The 19,509-nt window shown below is 39.9% G+C and overlaps 1 protein-coding gene across 3 annotated transcripts in view; it reads left to right on the forward strand.

Moving 5' to 3' along the window:
* BICD2 (BICD cargo adaptor 2) overlaps window positions 1-19,509 on the forward strand; it is a 98,311-nt gene that overhangs the window by 67,851 nt on the left and 10,951 nt on the right. For all 3 annotated transcript variants that reach the window (XM_075514497.1, XM_075514498.1, XM_075514499.1), the window contains exons 3-6: window positions 5,935-6,087; window positions 8,598-9,050; window positions 10,074-11,093; window positions 12,232-12,383. In XM_075514497.1, the coding sequence (XP_075370612.1) occupies window positions 5,935-6,087; window positions 8,598-9,050; window positions 10,074-11,093; window positions 12,232-12,383 (1,778 nt within the window). The remainder of the gene's footprint in view (window positions 1-5,934; window positions 6,088-8,597; window positions 9,051-10,073; window positions 11,094-12,231; window positions 12,384-19,509) is intronic.

A 19,509-nucleotide genomic window follows, 5' to 3' on the forward strand; every position in this document is an offset into this window, starting at 1 on the left:
GCTTGTGTCACACTGCTGAGCTGTGCTAGGAGCTGCCTGCAGTGGCATCTGAGTGTAGTTCAGATTTCTGTGAGAGCGCTGAGGACAAGTGCTGCACTGGTGGGCTTGGAGCTTCTCGCCTGTTTTTGACTGCAGTTGCCACTGCTAGGGTTTTTGGGGGGAGGGTTGTCGGTCCGGCCCCCACCCCATTCCCACAGCGAAATAGTATTTCAGGGAGGCACCTGGGAAGGGAGACTGACTGCGATATGAGTCATCTCTCTCGGGGGTTTTTTTGGCTCAGTAATTTTTTCTGTATGAAATGTGATTAAAGCCCGGCTTTGCTTTTGAAAACACACAAACAAAACAGTTTCTTCTGCCTCTAAGTGACCACAGTGCTCTGCCTTCCTCTTTCCTTCCCTATTTCTATCTACCTCTGTTTACAGTCACACCAAGGCTTAGAAAGTCGAGCAGCTTTTCCGCAGATAGACCACGTCATGGCATGACTTGCAACAAAAGTGGAGAAGAGTCCAAACTACAGTTTAGCGTAGTATCTACTTTATTTCTCTCCAGTAGGCTTGTGTGAACAAGACACCAAAAACACTTGCTATAAATTTTGGAAGATACAGTCTGACTGATGCAGACAGTGACTTTCTCTACTGGTTGTGTGGTCGGTCTTTTGCAATATTTCTTTTGAATGCGTTTGTGTTGTAAAACACATCTGAGGGCACACTAATTTTTCTGTCACTTGTAAGAACTGTTTTCTTAGTAATTTCACATGCAATGTTTGGAGAAGAGGACACAGGTGCTGGATACAGTTAGAAAAAACAAAGATTTCTATCCAAAGGATGGTCCATTTCTGTTGTTTAGGGCTGGAGAGGGATGTCTGTGGCTGATAAACTGAATCGAAGTATAAAAGCTATGATAGTTACATTTGACTACCTTGGTGACTGTCGTATGTGAGTGGGAATAGTTGAATGCTGAACAAATGCCATAAATACAAGTTTAGGGTAGTAGTTGTTATACGTTTTTATATATACAGAAAACAGCTATAGGTATAGCTGTGCCTGGCTCAGCCTCCACCAGACTTGTTTTCATTTCCTGGCATTCAGTGCGTGGGATATGTGTGTGTTTTGTGATATAGCCTGAATTTTATACAGGGGTTGTATGGGAAATAAAACTGCTTCTTTTCCCACCTTGAGGTTGCCTGAGCCATGGTACCTACAGGTGTTTTATTTACAAAGCTTTCCTCATATAAAGGAGCATCTTATGCTGCACCAGTACATGTGCACACATGATAACATAGGTGCAGGTGTGACTGGAGGCAGTTTCTCCTGTGAATGAGGAGCCAGGCCACCGTGGCATTTCTCCTTTGCATAAGTAAATAAATAACTAAATGTTTTAATACTATTTTATAGTTCTTCTACTGTAAGAACAGAGTGGGCAAAATTGTAAAAACAAGAAGCTCTTGTAGCTCCTGCATCTGAGGAAGATGGAGAGAGAAGGCCATCGTCAGGAGGTGCTGCCAGCCACGCCTGGCCGCTGGTCTGCCTCTCCATCCCGAAAGTGTTTGCCCATTGCCAGGGACTGCAAACAGCCTTGTCACCCCGGTGATTGTTATTGCAGTAGTGAAAGTACAGGTTTCCAAAACTTTTGTTTGTATGTAGTAAACAGTTAGATCTAATGGAACTTTTAATCTTTTTTCCTCCCTCCCAAATATTAGGGTTTTGTTTTATATCTCTAATACAAACACACACACACACACACACACACACAAAATTAAGAGCCTGTAACGTGAGAACTAGGGGAAGATTATTTTTGGTTTCTTATGCAATCTTAATTTGGCTCTGTTCTAGGAGTATTTTATATCCCAGCCCTTAATTACACAGTTATGTGATACTTTGCCACAGGACCCCAGTCCTCACATGGGCAAAGGAAATGCAATTAAAATCAGATGGGCAGCGGTGAATTTCACACACAACTTGCAACTGTTTGTCTTTGTAGCCTAAGTAATGTAACTTGTTAGCTGTGTTAATGTCTAATGATTGACTTGAAACGTTCTTTTTGCACATAGAAAAGCTTTCTGGTCCATATTTTGAGTTCTTAATTTCACCATTGGTACCTGGGGTAGGTGATGTAGCTTTGAGGCTGGCTTTTCTGGAGTGACAGCTGTGAGTATGAAGGCAGTGTTCAGAAAAACATGGGCTGAAGTGCCTCCTTCAAAAAAGTGCTGAAGAAGGCCCTAAGCTACGTAAGTGCCCGAGGATTAGTCTTCCCAATTTGCATGCTGATATTTAATAAATTGTCTAAGAGATGTTGTTTTATTGATTATTTTGGTGGACTTGGGTAGTGTTAGGTTAACAGTTGGACTTGATGATCTTAAGGGTCTTTTCCAACCTAAATGATTCCATGATTTTCTTCTCCCCACAGAAACAGAACATAAGAGTTGCCATCCTTTCTGACTGCAAAGAGCCTGCACCCTTTTTTGTGAATCCCTCCCATGAAGAACACAAAAGGGAATGAACATATCTAGAATATTTATTGCATGAAGCATTAAATCTAATCCTAGAATTAGTAATAAATCTGGGCAAACTACGTTTTGACTTTTGATGATAATAATGACATGTAAAATTAGGTGTGAGCATGTTTACTACAGCAAGGAACTTGAACTGACCCATGACCTCATGAGCTGGTGGAGTTCAGGGTAAGAGAAACCACGCTAGTGACACAGCTTCGCTTGCATGATCAGCCTCTGGCTGGTGACTTGGAGGCTGAACTCTGGTCAGGCTGTGCAGTGCCCAAAACAAAGGAGGGAATCGGCTACCTGAGATTTTTTTTGCTCGATGACTTTAATTCTCAGGGTCAAATTATATGTAACTTTATATGCTGGGGTGTACTAGAAAAGTAAGGGCTAAGGAGCAGGCTTTTGGTAGTGATGAAGGACAGTAGTTGTGTTTTTGACATGCAGGCAAGGGCAGATTCAAACTGGTCCTGAGGAAATCCCTGCTATTTGTAGCACCGGTGCTGCTTGGAGGGGCCCCTTGCAGAACTCTTCTGAGGCAAAGCTGAGAGGATGAAAATGCTGAAGACAAGCTCTCCAGCAGCAGGAGCAGGGTGGTCTATGGTCTTTAGATCAGGCAAAATCACTTTCAGATCACAGTCTTTTCCTGGGCAGGATGGATAGGAGGCTTCTGCATAGTGGGAATATTCTCTAGGTTGAGAAGTTGAGGGGTCTTGTTGGGTAGATGAACACTCAACGGGATTTTATGGCCATCAATTCTTCATACAGTGGTAATGATATTTTACAGTGCTATATGATTTGCTTTGGGAGGAGGTGTGACTTTTTGTATAGCTGAGAGCCTAGCCAGGCATGCCCTTGTGTTCCAGCTCCCCCTTCTCCCCTGTGCTCAGGGGTTGCTCAGGGCAGAGGAGGAAGGAAGAAGCTACTAAGCCACTGAAGCAACAAGAGCCACAAAAAGATCAAACTCATCCATAGGTCAGCTCACCTTTTCTATAGGCTTGAGGAATTGTAAAACACTACCTGTGAGAACATGTGCAATGTATGTGTGTCTGTCTTAAAATACATGAATACCACTTTCTGTACAGGTAATAGAAAAATCTGATCAAGGAAGCATGTAGTAGCTTCTCTTTCTTGCAGAAAAAATCCTGCCGTTTGGTCAGTTATATGAGATAGCACGGCACCCAATTTAACCTTGCAGCTTGCAAGGAAGCACATTTATTTGAAAAGAAAATGCTAAGAGCAAACTGAATGTACAGCTTGCTTAAACAGCCAATAAATCTAGGTTATATGTCCCTTCCTTGGTCAGGAAACAAGGGAGCTATTTTTAAATCTGGCCTTCCTGTACACATTGAAATAGAATGATTTTTCTTGTGCTAGACAGAGCACGACAATACTTTCACATTAAATAATGAGATCTTACTGTTGCTCTGAATTAAACAGGCAGGATTGGACAGAAACCATTCTTTCTCCAAAAAAGACCGGCTCAAATAATTTCTCCAGGCATTGACCTCTACAAAGACTAGATCATCCAGGGAGGAAGAGGAGCAAAGCAACCTGAATGATGGGGAGAGAAACTCACCAGTAGCTTTGTGGGAGGTCTTCCATTGCATTTCACTTACTTGGGAATGGGAAAAATTACAGATAAAATCTCCTAACTCGTACGAAGCTCCAGTTTGATGCAAGAGCCTTTTGCAATCCTAACTGTTAAACAGTTTGGATTATCTGGCTGGAGGCTCTTTCTGCCGAGGGCAAGAGGCCTTCATTGCAGTTGTTAAGGAGAAGAAGTTACGATGTGAATTCGTGTCAGCCTGTAGCCTTCAGCTACCAGCAGCGCATCTTTCCCTGTGGCCCTGGGTTTGTGCCAAGGTAGAGCTAACACTTGCTCAGGCGTGGAATATAGGATGTAGCAATGCTTCATTTGCATTGTTGTACTGTAGTGTCTGGTTTCAGCAATTAAGGTTTATTTTAGCCTCTTAGTGCGCTGGGAAGTAGTGCTCTTCTCTTCATTGCTAAAAATAAGCAGACAAGTTTATATAGTCTAATCTCTCCCTGACATGTGAGGGAGCTATAACTTAAATTTATTGGTCTTAACAGTTGCAGGTGGTTCTGTGTTTGTGTTCAGAACATGCCAGATTCAAGTCTGGCATATGCTCCTGCCACAAACATTTCCTTTATCCCTTAGCTTTTTGTGCGTGCCTGGTGATACCTGTGGTATTACTTCTGTATATTCCTGCTGCACACTCACAAGAGGACTGAGACCATATTTTATTTGTTGCTGACATTCTTGTTTCTACCAGAAGTGGAGGACACTAAGGGAATCTGAGTTTGTATACCAGAGGATGAAGCTTTCTTGGCTAGGCTGCTGGATAGATGAAAACAGAAATAAGATGCCATAACCTAACTAGCTGAATTGATAGGCTGCCTCTTTCATGAGCTCATGTTTGTTTTGAGCCGATTTAGAACTGTTTGGAAAACCACCTTGTCACTTCTCAGGTATGGCTGCTAAAATATCTGGATACTATTTTTATAGGTGACTATATTGCCTATTTGCCTGTCTCTGAAGACGTTTCTGCTAATGTTTTAGAACATGTTTTTCACTTTGTTTTAATTAAGTATTTAAAGATATGGCTTGAAGGAAAATAATGTTGCAAAAAAAATAGAGCTAAGTTACAGTGAGCCGTTCACGTAGCTGGATATGTACTAGCTCAATTTATTTAACTGTGTATATTCACGAAAGATCTAAAGATTATACTACACCAATACATTGATTTTTTTTTTTTTACTTGTTATCTATCCCGAAACAATAATGGTGATTTTTTTTTTTTTAAAGGTCTTTCTTTAAGGTCTTGCATGCAAGTCTTGGGGCTGAGGGGAGGGAACATTTTATATGTCAACCACAGTTGCTATTTCTTTCTACCTGGGATCTTGGATTTCATTTGAGCTTTAACTCAGTGTCTGTCTCCAAAAGGATTCATTAGAACATATTTCCAAATTATTGCACTGGTCATAAAGAATAGGTCTGTTGAAAAGCAGCAGCAAATACATGTCCAAATAAGAACGTCTGGAGTCATCTGAATCTGTCTTTCTCTTGTGAAAACACCCTTCTTGTTTAAGTGTTAACAGATTCAGGCATTGACTTCTGATCTGGAAAACTTGTCTGTTGCTTACAGCCAGTGAGACAACATAGGTGTGAATGCTGCTTTCCCTGCTTGCTCATTAACTTTGAGTCAAGGGTGAGAATTTGTAAGAGAAGCAAGAAAACAAAATCTAATTATTGTGTAAATGACTTGGTTTTCTGTAATTTCATTTCAGGGCGAGGAAGAGTCTGTGTTTGAATAGAATCTAATTGATTAGTGCACATAAGGAAAGATAAAATTTTGAAATTTAATTGTAGCTGATCAAATCACCATCATTTTGGGGTTGGTTTGTTTTTCCAGGTCAATCAGAACGTGGAGATCCAAAGGGCCCGTCTGCGAGATGATATTAAGGAATATAAATTCCGAGAAGCGCGTTTGCTGCAAGACTACACTGAGCTCGAAGAGGAAAACATCTGTCTCCAGAAACAAGTGTCTGTCCTGAAGCAAAATCAGGCAAGTTTTTCAAAATAGTGAGCATTGCTTTCGTAGCACCAGTTAATTCCTGTGTTACGGCATGGTTCTGTCTCGTTTGAACATCCAACCACTTCTTTTCTATGTTTGTACTGCTTTTGAGACTATAAGCTCTATCTTTTAGTACTAAGAGTTGTCCCAAAATGTTTAAGTCCTTTCTGACTCTGTTTATACAGTCATAAGACTTTATTGCTTCTGCTTTGACCTCCAAGTCCTTCCATTGCCTTCGCTCTCTTTGATGGAAGTGAAGTCTCTACCAGTCTGCTTTGTTACTTGGTTTAGTCTTTTTGCTGCACTAGTTTTTCAGTGTCTCTTTGCAATACTCTTCATCCATCCTCTTCTACGGTATCTGTAACTGGGTGTATTTCTGAACATGTGTGTTTATTGGTACTTAGTGCTTACATTATCTCTCCAGTTCTGTACTCTTCCTCTTTTGTAGCTACTTCCATTACACATGGACTAGTTATAGTTGCTCTATACTGTCAGACCGGTGTGACCACTCATCTGAAAAGTCACGTTTAGTTGCACAGTTCCAGCTATTTTCAGAATGTTAGAAAACGGCATTTTTTGGAAAAACTCAAGAATTTCCCTGAGTTATTATTTGCAGAGGTAATTAGATTAGATGTGTTCTTTGGCACGGCTCACTATCTTCATCTGTCAATTGGGGACTTGCTATTTTTATTCTTCAGGTACCTATCAGTCTTATTGTATAAATAAAACTCAAGGTTCAATTGAGAAAATGTTATATAATATTCCTGAAATAAAAGCTCTTGAAAAAAACAGTAGTGTTAATACCATCTGTTGTAGTGAGCACATAGCAAAAGCTTATTAGGATTTGCTTCAGATCTCCTTCAGTGTTCTCAATGAAAGCTGCCCTACCAAGAGAGGTATTCGGGATATTGAATGTATTTCACTTATCTCCAGGTGAAACTCCATGGCAATGTTTAAAATTTTGGCCTCACTGATGTGCCCAAAAGGGGATTCCAGGTTGGACCTGTTCTCACCTGAATATATTTGGTCTAATTATGCTGTTTTGGGTGCCTGGACATCATGCAGTAGGGATGAAGGGGCTATTACGCTCTAGATGAAGACTGGAAAAGATAGTGACCTGGTAAAATCCAACCACAATCCAACCACATAAAATCCAACTACATAGTTGGTTACTTTTGTGTTTTACCTTTTTTTGTCTCATTCATTGCATGCAGAGGAGCAATTGAAAGTTCCCAGCTCCATGTTCACATTCTAAAATAACAATATTCAAGAATGCTGTCATTCTGGGCTGAGCCAAGTTGAACCTCAGATGCTATCTTGTCAGTTGCTAGTAATTATTGACTACTGTGTTTGTATTCTGGAAACTTTGAAGATAGACTGCAATCTTAAATATTTTAGCTCAGTGGAAATAAATGGAACCAAGAGCTAATTCTTTTCATGGCAATGGATTATTTCATTTTCTACCTTGTCCTAATTCTGCTTGATGAATTTCATTAAGCTTTAATTATCCCACTGACATAACTAGAAGAAGCCGTCAAGTTTTCCCAGGCTCAATTTGCAAAACCGAATTAACATGATTGGTTCCTGGTTTTTAAATCGGGTGTGGTTCAGCTCTACCAGAGTGGTGTATGTTGGCATCTAAAATTGCTTTAGCAGTTGATTTAGCAAATATCAATAGAGTCATGTGGTATGTTTTCCTTTCTTTCAAGGTAAGGAAAAGGATTCTTTAGGTCCCGGGATTCTTTGAACCCCCCGGGATTCAAAATTTTACACTAATGGTTGGTGTTCATAATTTTGGTGCAAGAGAGTTTAAAAAAATGCAATTTTACAGGTAAAAACTTATAGCATGCCATCAAATTTCATGTAGCAGGACTATGAGTCTGAAGTGTAGAATCTGAATTGTAGCTCTCTAAGATGTGCTGAAATGATGATGACAGAAATGATAAAACATTTTATTTTAAATGTATAAAAGAGTTTGATTGCTAGGTGCATCCCAACAGTTTTAAGCCCAGTGGCATACTCTAACGGCAGTGCAGCAGAGTGTCAGAAGCATAGCTTTGTAATGCTGGGTTTTGGAAATGTTGAGCTTGAATTTGTGGGAAGGTTGGCCAGGGAATTTGTTAATCAAACAGAGAAAGAGTTTGCATAATGTGCTAGGAAAGCCTGTTTTATGATGCCTCTGTATCACACACTGTATCTCCCACCTGTCTTAATTAAGCTGGAATAGATCAGATCATTCGATGGTTTGCTTAGAAATTTGATTTCATGGTCTCTGTGAAGGTAAATTATGTAAGCAGTGTTTACAGTCATAGTCCCAAAACTAGACTCCAGAACTGAAAAAATTATTCTGTTCTCACCATATTTAGTGAAATCAAACGTTCAAAAGTAAAATTACTTGGTGCTTTGCGGGCAGACATTTTCATTAGGGGTTGTGTCGTCTCCTCCTCTCCCTGTCCGTGTCGTGTCATTTCTCCCCCCCCCCCCCCCCCCCCCATCTCCAGGTGGAGTTTGAAGGTCTGAAACATGAAATCAAAAGGCTCGAAGAGGAAACAGAATTTCTCAACAGCCAACTAGAAGATGCCATACGGCTGAAGGAGATCTCCGAACGTCAGCTTGAGGAGGCCTTAGAGACACTGAAGACAGAGCGGGAGCAGAAGAACAATCTTCGTAAGGAGCTCTCTCACTACATGAACATCAATGACTCCATGTACAACAGCCACCTGAACATCTCTTTGGATGGACTGAAGTTCAGCGATGAAGCCACAGAGCCCAATAATGATGAAATCATGAATGGATTTGAACAAAACTGCCTCAGCAAACTCAGCAATGGCAAGAATAGTACATCAACACCCAAGAAAAATGAAAGCTTCCCTCCAGCCCCAAGTCTGGTTTCAGATCTTTTGAGCGAATTAAACATTTCTGAAATCCAGAAGCTGAAACAGCAGCTTGTACAGGTAAATGGGTGTCCTAACTGTGTACTTCCAAATAGCTGCTAGAATTTATTTGGGTTGTAATTTCAGTCTTTTCAATAACTCACGTGGCTACCATGCAGTATGAACTGTATTTGTAAAGGCTGTGATTGATTTAGAATTTGAGACTGTCAGCGAAAACCATAGCTTTTTTCTTTTTTTTTTTTTTCTTTTGTTTGTTTGTTTGTTTGGTTTGGTTTGGTTTTTTGGATGCAGAGAAGCTAGCAGTCACGTCCTGTGTTTGGAGGAAAGTTGTAATGCATCTTCTGTGCAGTACATGCTCTGTCTACTTCATTATGTCACTAGCGAGAAAGATAGTATTTTGTTCAAAAATTGATAGTTAGTCCAGTCATCTTCATGAAAAGGAGTTTTGTACACCATAAATATTTTCTATAATTAGTTCAAAGAACTTGAAGTTTTAATTAGTACCAAGCATTTCTGTGTTATATTTGTGCTATTGGGAGGTTAGAGAGTTTGAAACAAGGTACATATTTGTGTTGCCTAGAAATGTTTTAAAGTTATTTTGTCAAGCATTTTTAAAGTGTTCTATAAGAAAAAGCCTTTGTGGAAAAAATGGCTGGATTTTTTCAAAATGAGAACTTTCAGAGGAGAAACTTGAAAAGTTTCAGTATTTCTAAGTCTTTCATGAAGCTCCAAGTTTCCACCATAGACTAGCTGCATGTTTTCTAATAATATTTACTTGATAATTTGCAAGATAACAGTAAACTTTAGCTTATCTTCAGCTTGAAAGGATGTTTTTACAATGAGACTATCAGCTATGGAAGAAATGTGTAAAAATGGGCATTTTGAAGTGGAAATGAGAAAGAATTGGCAAGGAACACTGTGCTTGAGTTAGTTTTAAAATAAATTAAATAGCCTTTTCCATAACGTGCAAGTGATCCGATTTCTGTAACCATATGGACCTTGGCTAAGTTGCTGTCTCTTATAATAAAACCATTTAAGTGATACAGTTCCCTTTACGTAGATGTCTGTGTTCGTGCATTTCAGATGGAAAGAGAAAAGGTGAACTTGTTAACAACGCTACAGGAATCTCAGAAGCAGTTGGAGAATACACGGGGGGCCCTCTCAGAGCAGCATGAGAAAGTTGGCAGACTCACAGAAAACTTGAACGCAATGAAGAAGCTCCAGGTCAGCAAGGAACGTCAGTCTGCCCTTGACAATGAGAAGGACAGAGACAGCCATGAAGATGGAGACTATTATGAAGTTGACATCAATGGGCCAGAGATCCTGGAGTGCAAGTACAAAGTGGCTGTGGCAGAGATTACTGACCTAAAAGAAGAGCTTAAAAATCTTAAGGCCAAATACAAAGAATGTGAGTCTAAGTATGAGGAAGAGAAGAGCAGATATGAGACTGAGAGCCAAGCTCTCACTGAAAAGATCACCTCACTAGAAAAATCCAGTAGGCATGATAGAGAACAGGTGGCCAGACTGGAGAAGGAGCTGAAGAAAGTCAGTGATGTTGCTGGCGAAACACAGGGCAGCCTCAGTGTGGCCCAAGATGAACTAGTCACCTTCAGTGAAGAACTGGCCAATTTATACCACCATGTCTGCATGTGCAACAATGAAACTCCAAACAGAGTGATGCTGGATTACTACAAGGAAGGTAAAGGCGGACGCAGTAGTCCAGAGACCAAGGGAAGAAGGTCTCCCATTCTTCTTTCTAAAGGGCTGTTAACTATAGAGCTAGGAAAGGCAGAGAATGGAAGCGGTGACAGCAGCCCATCTCCAGTGTCATCTCTGCCATCTCCTGTGTCAGATCCTCGGAAGGAACCAATGAACATTTATAACTTGATTGCTATAATCCGGGATCAGATCAAACACCTGCAAGCTGCTGTGGACAGAACAACTGAGTTGTCCAGGCAGCGTGTTGCCACTCAAGAACTTGGGCCAGTGGTGGACAAAGACAAGGAAGCTCTCATGGAAGAAATCCTGAAGCTGAAGTCCTTGCTGAGCACCAAGAGAGAACAGATAGCAACTCTGAGAACTGTGCTGAAGGCCAACAAACAGGTAACCAGGTTTTACAGACATGAAGGTTGTAGCGTCAGGGAACTGGGCCACAAACACAAGAGAATTTATCTTTGAGGTCATACTGCCATACCTTCAACTCAGTGGGGCTTTTGTTGCTGATACTTGTTTGGTACAAGGCTGAGGCACGCTGTTTCATTAGAGGCACACAGCTGTTATACTGTAAAGCTAAGCACTGAGGCTTTAACTGACTTTTGCTTGTCACATACTCATGAGACTTTTTATTAAGCTTAAGGTAGCTTCAATCTACTGCCTGTCTGAATTATGTCAGATTAGATTTAATGTAAGACACCTAAAATGAAGAGGTAAATCTTATTTTCTGCTTGAAAGAATTCTAGTAGTTACCCTTAAAAGAGTTCTTAAACTTATGTACTTTTCTCTCTCAAATTTCAAAATAAAAGAAAGCCTTTCAAGATAAGGATGTGATAGAAGAACATGGTCAAAATAACAGGGGTGAAAGGTAAAGTTAGTCTTTGGGGATTGGGCTGTGCCATTTGATTAGCAGTGATTAGTGATTGATTAGCAGTGCAGTAGATGAAAATAACTGCCATTAAGACACCATGTGACATGCTTCATTGTCTCCTCTAAAGTTAAAGTAATGCAAATGGAAGTTCTCTTCAAAAAAAAAAAAAAGAAAAAAGTATAATGTTGTTTAAGAAGTATATACATACTTTCAGTTTTCTTTTGCACATTTTAATAAAGGTGTCCCAAAATGTAAGATAGGCAAAATGCTGTAAGGGTTAGAGAACTGTGCAAGTGATTGATGAATGCATTTAAATATAGAGATACTAAATAGACTTTTTTTGGTTTTTGTGTTGAAGTATGTGAAGTTTAATTTCTTTTAGTAGTTGGAGATGGGTGTCACTAAATGTATATTCTGTAACTTCCTAGATGCTGCTGCGTGGTTAATAGGAGTAGGAGACCCATATGTCCGATCTGTTTTCAGCATTCAAAAATGAAATTTTATTTAATCTGTACAAGAAAAGTTGACCAAAAGTTTAACATTCCAGTGCAAAGTAAATGTTTCAGTATGTGAATAGCGATTAGAAATCTCTTAGCCAGACACTCTGTGAAGAGTTTCATTAACTAGTACATTTCTGTTCTTCTTGGTAAACAATAGACTGCAGAGGTAGCCCTTGCCAACTTAAAAAGCAAGTATGAAAATGAGAAGGCTATGGTTACAGAGACAATGATGAAGCTGCGAAATGAGCTGAAGGCTTTGAAAGAAGATGCTGCTACCTTCTCTTCCCTGAGAGCAATGTTTGCTACAAGGTAAAGATCATACGAACTCTGCAAAATGTCATTCCTTGCTTGTTTGGGGGAAGAGCTGAACATCCTGCCCGCCTAACCACGCAGAGAGTGGTGGGGTGGGGTGCCTTTTTCCAAGTTTGTTGCTTACAGTGTTTGCCTGAGATATGTTCCTGTTGATGAGGAAAATGCCAGGGATATAGTATGTTGCTACAAAACAAGAAGTTGTTGTGGCGGTATTTAATTTAATTTGGGCGCGAGATTATCCCTAGTTCTTGAAGCCGTTAACTCTGAGGAGTGACATTTAACAATGCAAAATGAGTGTTTATGACACAATGAAAACGTGACTCTGTTTGACCTGTAATGATCCAGAAAAAAGTAAAGATGTTGCAAACATCTTATTCTAAGGTTGTCCATCCTGCAGTTGGCATCTCTGTCACTTCATTTAGCTGTGTGAGCTGATTTGGGTTGCATACGTCTTTGGAACTTGCTTCTGCTTCTTAGTTGTGCTTTGTGGTGTTAACAGACAAAAAATACCTGCTGACACGTCATGTTCTATAGAAGTGATAAATGCTATTTTGATCTGCATGTTGCTTACTGCTACTGTCATTGATTTCTTCTTTAAGTCTATGCTTTTTTGGGGGGGGGAATGTTGAGGCAACAGCATCATGTTACAAAATCCAGATCTGGTTTACAGCTAAGGAACGTTCAGTTGGCTCCTGTGCAGAGATGATCCTGGAAAAGAGGAAAAGAAAAAGCTTTATCTAAAAGCTATCAGTCCCAGCTTGGTGGGATTCACAGGGACATCCCTGGCAATGTTCATTTGCCTGCATATTCCATGCATTGCCTAAAGAAGATGGAGAAGACAGACTGTAAAGGATGCTGTTTAATGTAACCTAGACACTTGCTTTTAAGCTAACCCAAGGGGATGGGAGAGTCTGTATGTGCTGTATGCAGCTTTGTTCTCTGCCTTCTCTGGACACTTTAAAAAAACAAACAAAAACCAGAAAAGGTTTTCTTTCTGTTATCTGCTAAAAAGTACCATAGTAAGGAATCACAAGGGTGCTTATGAGGATTCTTGAGGCTTTTCTGTATGGCCTTTTGTGGGGGTGGTTCTGCAGCAGCTCTCATGTTCCTTGAGTAATCTTAGGCTTCCTGGTGATTCAGCCTTTCTCAGCAGTATCTATGCATGTGCGTAAGCATGGAAAGGAGAAATGGATACCAAGGAATGCTAAAGGTTGAATTGTGGCAGCTAATTATGCTAGAGAAAGGAATGCCCTGCACAGGCTGGATTTGTCCTACTTCCTTTCATCTCTCTATCTCCTTTTCTGGAGTGTAATTAATATGCAGAAATTGCAATCTCTTTGTTAGTTGTTAGATCAGCTTGAAGCTGAGAGGAAAGAGAAAAAGCATACTGTTAATTTTCAGTTATATTTCCTAGATGCAGATAGGTAGCTGTCTAAATTACATGTAACTGCAGTATGTTTTGCCTACATGTTAATTTTCCTGCCCTAGTGTGAAAGTGAGAGAGCGACTGTGAACTGGTTTGGAGAGGAAGAATTGTCAGAGAAGTGCCAGAGGGGTAATTCTCTCTCTGCCTTTCTCTTGGTGTGTATTATCTAGAGGTCAATCTTGTCCTTTTACTGGGAAGACAGTAATGAAGATTCCTTGGCATGGGGAAATTGGAGGCAGAATAAAAGTTTTTCTGAAAGCAACAGACTTAAGAGCTCTATCCTGGAGCTCTCATGGGGAGTTGTGGGCCATTAGAGGCAGGAGTGAGCTTTGTTCAGGGATGCCGAACAGACTCCCCTGCCTAAATGAACAATTATAATTTCTCAATTTATGCTTTACTTAGTAACTGTAGCGAAAAAAATAAGGGGCCAAGAGCAAAGGAGGACTCAAAAAGCTGAGGATGGAGTGAGTTGGAGACATGGTCCGCTGAGCTTTTCGTCTTGTGAGTGCTTGCATTCCTGATTGTTGCATGGCAGATAAGCAGCTGGGCCTTGTATTTTGCATCTAGCCTGAGAACAGTGGCAGTTGCACAGAGCATGAAGAATTGCTTCTTTTTCCCAGCGTGCCCAGTGTTTTCAGATGCTACAATAGCTATCAAGACCTATTACTGAAGGTAGGGTACTGTCACCCTTTCCCTCCCTGATCTGTGGTCAGAGAGGATTAGTAGCTTGGTGGTTGGTGAGTGCATTCCTCTGTCAGTGGTTGTTTCATCTAAGTCTCCGTTTCGGGTAAGGTAGGTTTGCAAGGGGTGTTCCTAGGTGCTGTGGTGAAGATAACCTCAAAAACTGTTTTGGAGTCTGATTTTTAGGTGTGTTTCAAATATCAGAAGTATGTAACAGCCCAATTCGTCTTCACCGTCGCAAACAACCTGCTAATGGAGCACCTCTTAACAGTCTACAGTAAGTCCTGTTTCTTCTCTGGCCAAGAGGTTTGTATCAGCAGAGACTAACAACAAGTGATGGGGCCCTTACCCACCGTATTTGTTTCAGTGTTGTGTTCGAGTGTGGGATGAAGCAGACTGCTGCATACAGATCTGTATTTTCCACACGAAACCACCCATTTTGTAGGATGGAGGAGAGCTGTAACAATACATGAGAGTTGAAGGCTGGGCATGAATATAGTAACTGACCTAATTTCATTTTTAAAGTAGGTTAATCCCCCTAATTTGACAATACTACTAACTGTTTTTAATAAGTAATGAAAATACAGTAAGACCTCAGCCTAGAGACAAAGGAAGGCTTGCAAAACACAGATTAACAGCTTCCAGCACTGAGGGACTGCTGCAGCACTGTATGCCTAAAATTAAGCAGTCTTGCAAAGGAATAAATCAAGATATGCATAATGTACTATAGCCGTACATGCAATAGCTGTCCTGTTAAAGTCCAGACTTTTCTTAATCAACACGCATATCCCTGTTGTATGTACAAACAGACCGAAAGCACTGAAAGCCAGATTAAAATCTGCCCTGTAGAGCTGAAAATGTAATTTATCTGCTTAATTTGACTGCAATAGCTATTTATGTATCACTGTATTAAAATCAAACATTTTGATGTTTCATTACTAAACTTTCTCTTCACCAGAAAAAAAGATGCAATCACTTCTCCATTTAAAATCTGAAGAGAAGCTGAACATCTTTTTTGTTTTACTTTGTCAAGTAGGTTTGCACTTGCTAATAGGCAGCTTGGGTGCTGCAAAATGTAAATAAACAAGGCCTGATGATGATGTTCATTAGGGTGCAGCCTTCAGCTTTATTACAAGATGTGAAGCGGTGGTACTTTCTCTTTATGGATACCATCTGGCTCCTGTACTTTACCTGCTATCTGGAGCAGCTGTTTGAAAGAATATTTGCCAAAATAATCTTTCTCAAAATTCATCATACAAAATGCACTACTGTGGTTACTGTTTTGACAGGGTTGTGAATGTATTTACTTAGGAATTTAAAACAGAATAGCTTGTATTCACATGATGAGATTGAACATTGTAAAGAAAGCAGTCACTTTTACAGTACACTTGCAGCATTGAACTGCAATATCTGTGGTGGGTCTGTTCTGTATTTTAAAGAATAAATCCTTGCAAATTGGCAAAAGAAAATATGGCTTCACACAAACCACTCATGTTAGAATTTTTACCTTAGACAGTATAAGCCAATAACTAGTTTGTTCTCAAATAAAATCTTCAATGGAAGTTTCCAAAAGGCAGAATAAGTCTTTAAAATGCAGTGTTTACTCTCAGAGTTTGAGCTGTCTCTGAGTTTTAACTGCATCTCTATAACAAAAAAGTATAAAGAGCACATATTTGCAGTTAACTCCTTTCACTTAGGTCTTTGTTCAAGTATATACAAATCAAGGAGCTACTTTCAAAGTGTTTGTTGAGTATTTATTGAGTTTAATGTGACCAACGCACTATTTTAACAGCACCAAGTAAGGAAAAAGCAGTGAGTGAGGAGTTCCTAGACTAGAGGTAGATACCGCTGGTGATATTCAGGTCCCTCCAAAGTGGTGCATAGGGAGCACAGAGCCAGGAGCTGCTGCTGTTTTTTCCTGGCAAAAATATTTAACCTCCAAAAATGTTTCATGGTAGGCTTAAATTTTTTTTTTAACTCTCATTTAGTAGGTTAAGAAAATGGAAAGGTTGTTTGTTTGTTTGTTTTTTTTTAATACAGAAGAATAGAAATCCCTACTGAAGTGTGCGGACAAGGGGGTTAGTAGCAAATTTGGGATAAAGGAATTAATCTTCCTCTAAAATATTGTCAGAAGAAACACTGATTCCTTTCTTTGATAGACAAAGAGGTTCTCCTAAGTGCTTTAAGGGAACTTGAAGTGAATATGTCCTGTTTTCTAATGGGAAACATTAGAAAACCCCAAACATTAGTTGGGGTGGGAGTGAAGCACAGTTTCCTTGTCTTATAGGTCAAGACATGTTTCTATATTGCCTGTAAGCAATTTGTCATTCAAACTTGCAAGCATAGTAGAGCTCAGGTTTCTTAAAATTGATTACGGGGGCGGGGGGGGGGGGGGGAAATACTGTATCAAATCAGATGAGAAAAATCCAGCTTGGAATTTAAGCTTGAGGCTTGTTTAGCTTAACTTTCCAGTAAGGAAGGAGGGAGTAAGAAGACTGTAGGTTTCTGCTAGTTGTTTGGAGAACACCTCTGAATCTGCAGTTTTCAGAGTACCCTGCAAGTGATAATGAAGCACAGGGTACACAGATTCATCAACTAGCAATTCAGGTTAAAGTCCTTAAAGGATGGTTAGATGAAGAGCATCAGGATGGTTAGAGTGTGGCCATCACTTCGTGGCCAAGAAAAGAATGCACTGAGAAAAGCTTGTAATGGATTGGACAAGAAGAGAGTTTAAACACAATTTTGCATTTTAAAAAACAAAGGTTATTTTGTTATGCTAGTCTTTTTCCTTGAGTTTGATTTGCTAGAATTTGAGTAAGCATCCTTCCAAAAATTCTACTAAATATAGAAAATGGCAGAAACCATGCACAATGAAAGTACAACATGTTTTTTCACCTTTCTCTTCCCTGTGTTATTTTTCTGCTGTTTTTCTGTCTTTTGATATAGCCTGCAAGTTTCTTGTCTCTTTGACTTGCATGTTAAGTACTATATGCACTCGCGGGAGGACACCATAATCTCTTCTCTCTAGAAGTACCTCCTGTGTGAGAGATTACAGCCAAACTCTGGCAGGGGAGTAAAGTAGGCTAAAAACAGCCAAGCTGGCTCCTTGCTGGCTTATTTGCTCATGGTCAGGCAACAATACCAAACAATTATATGAAATTGTATTTGTCCTAATAAACCCTGACGGACTTCCCCAACTGGGAAGTGACTTAGGATACATCTTCACTCCTCTGGTTAAAGACACAGGTTTCTCAACTTTGCTGCTCATGTGTTTTCGGTTTCTTTTCCAGAGCCTGAGAACAAGCGAGGATAGTGAGATAACAGATATTTCTCATCCCTCTAAAATAAAGATAGAACAGTAATTAAGAAATCTAGCAGAAGCAGAAGGCTTTAAAAAGCAGAGAACAAATATGCCTAGATGTAAATAATGGCTATTCCCATGTTCCAGTGTTTCATAAACTGTAAATAGAGAGACAAACTCTGCAACATGTCAGCAAGGGGGCAAGTGGCAAGTGTTAGAACATACTAGAAAGGCTGACAGCATGTAACATGACATTAAAATTACAAGATAGTGCTTGGGATAAAGCAACAAAACCATAACTACAAACAAGAAACTAGCAGCTAGCTGTTGTTCATTAATGGAGAAAAGGTGTTTCAAATGAATACATACATCAGTTCAGAATAATACAAGCTCTGTCAGTTTTCCAAGTATGCAAAGCATTTGGGAAAATATTTTTGTGTTCGTGGACATCAAAGGCCTACAGAATATAAAGGCATTTAAATTCATGCAGAGAACAGTGCAGTCCTTACCGGATTGAGAATTATAGCTAAAGGGTCTTCATACTGGACTCCACACAGTAGAAGTATTCAACTTCTCTAAAAATATCCCATAGGATAAATGCTCAGAGGAGCCAGACACAGAAAATGTGACTTTGAAAACTTCCAGAATGGGATTCCCAGACAGGAGTAACAGCATTTGCCTCCTATTCCGGGTGCTAGATCTAGAGGTGATGAATGATGTCTGGAGAGAAAAATGTCTGGGCCGCCAGCACCCATGTGAAAGTAAGGAGACATCCAGGCAGGACAAAGGCATTTGACTGTCTTACAGACATGCTACAAAAAGACATGAGTGATGTCTTGTGCATAGTCATGTTTATAACACTGATGTGCCTGCTCTAGACTTTAAATGTGTCTGGCAATTAAAATGTCTACTACAACTAATGCTGGATATATTGAGACTCAACCTTGGTGAAGGTGCCCCTTGTAGATAGACCCTGGACCTGGGTTGCAACAATGAGCTTGCACTCTTCTCCCAGGTATTTGTTGAAGTAGCTGTGTCCATGTCACTAATTCCTGTGTGCCTTGGTGCTTTGTTTGAATGCCTACTGTTAAGGAGAGTAAAACACAGGAGGCATTCCTGTGATATAATAGTGCTGCCGTAGAACTATTCAGGGTAAAGACAATGCCAGCTCTTGTTCTGTAGCTTGTCTGCGTTTTTGTTTTTAATCAAAATGGAAAGTGAGTTACTTTAAAATACCTTGTATGGGAGACTACTGCAGCAGCAGTTATTTGTACCCATAGTCTTTTAGATAGGCAAGTCTTGGTTTCATTTGGCAATTAATAGGAAGTGTCAGTGCTTAGTCTGTAAAAAAACAAAGCATGTGCACAGCTGCAGTGGTATAGGGTAGAGAGGGATGGAGAGTTCAGAATTAGATTCTCTACCCCTTGCTACCCCCTTCAGTGAAGAGCTGGGAAAAATGTCCTGCCTGTGTGATAGCTTTAAAATTACTTCTAATCTAGTGGCATAGGATTGTTAATTTCAACCTTTAAATATAAAGAAAGAAAGGAGTTTTCTTTTGAATTCTAGGAGGAGGGAATTTGCCATAAAAGTTTATGAACTCTCCTTGAGAGTTTTTATTGGTGGAAATTTGGAAGAGCTGTAGTGTCCGGCAACATGGGTCTGATTGTTCCCTCTCAGTGCAGGAGATAATTCTTCACATATGTTTCAAACTACAG

Source organism: Mycteria americana, chromosome 11, assembly GCF_035582795.1.
Source record: "Mycteria americana isolate JAX WOST 10 ecotype Jacksonville Zoo and Gardens chromosome 11, USCA_MyAme_1.0, whole genome shotgun sequence".
In the NCBI taxonomy this organism is placed as follows: domain Eukaryota; kingdom Metazoa; phylum Chordata; class Aves; order Ciconiiformes; family Ciconiidae; genus Mycteria; species Mycteria americana.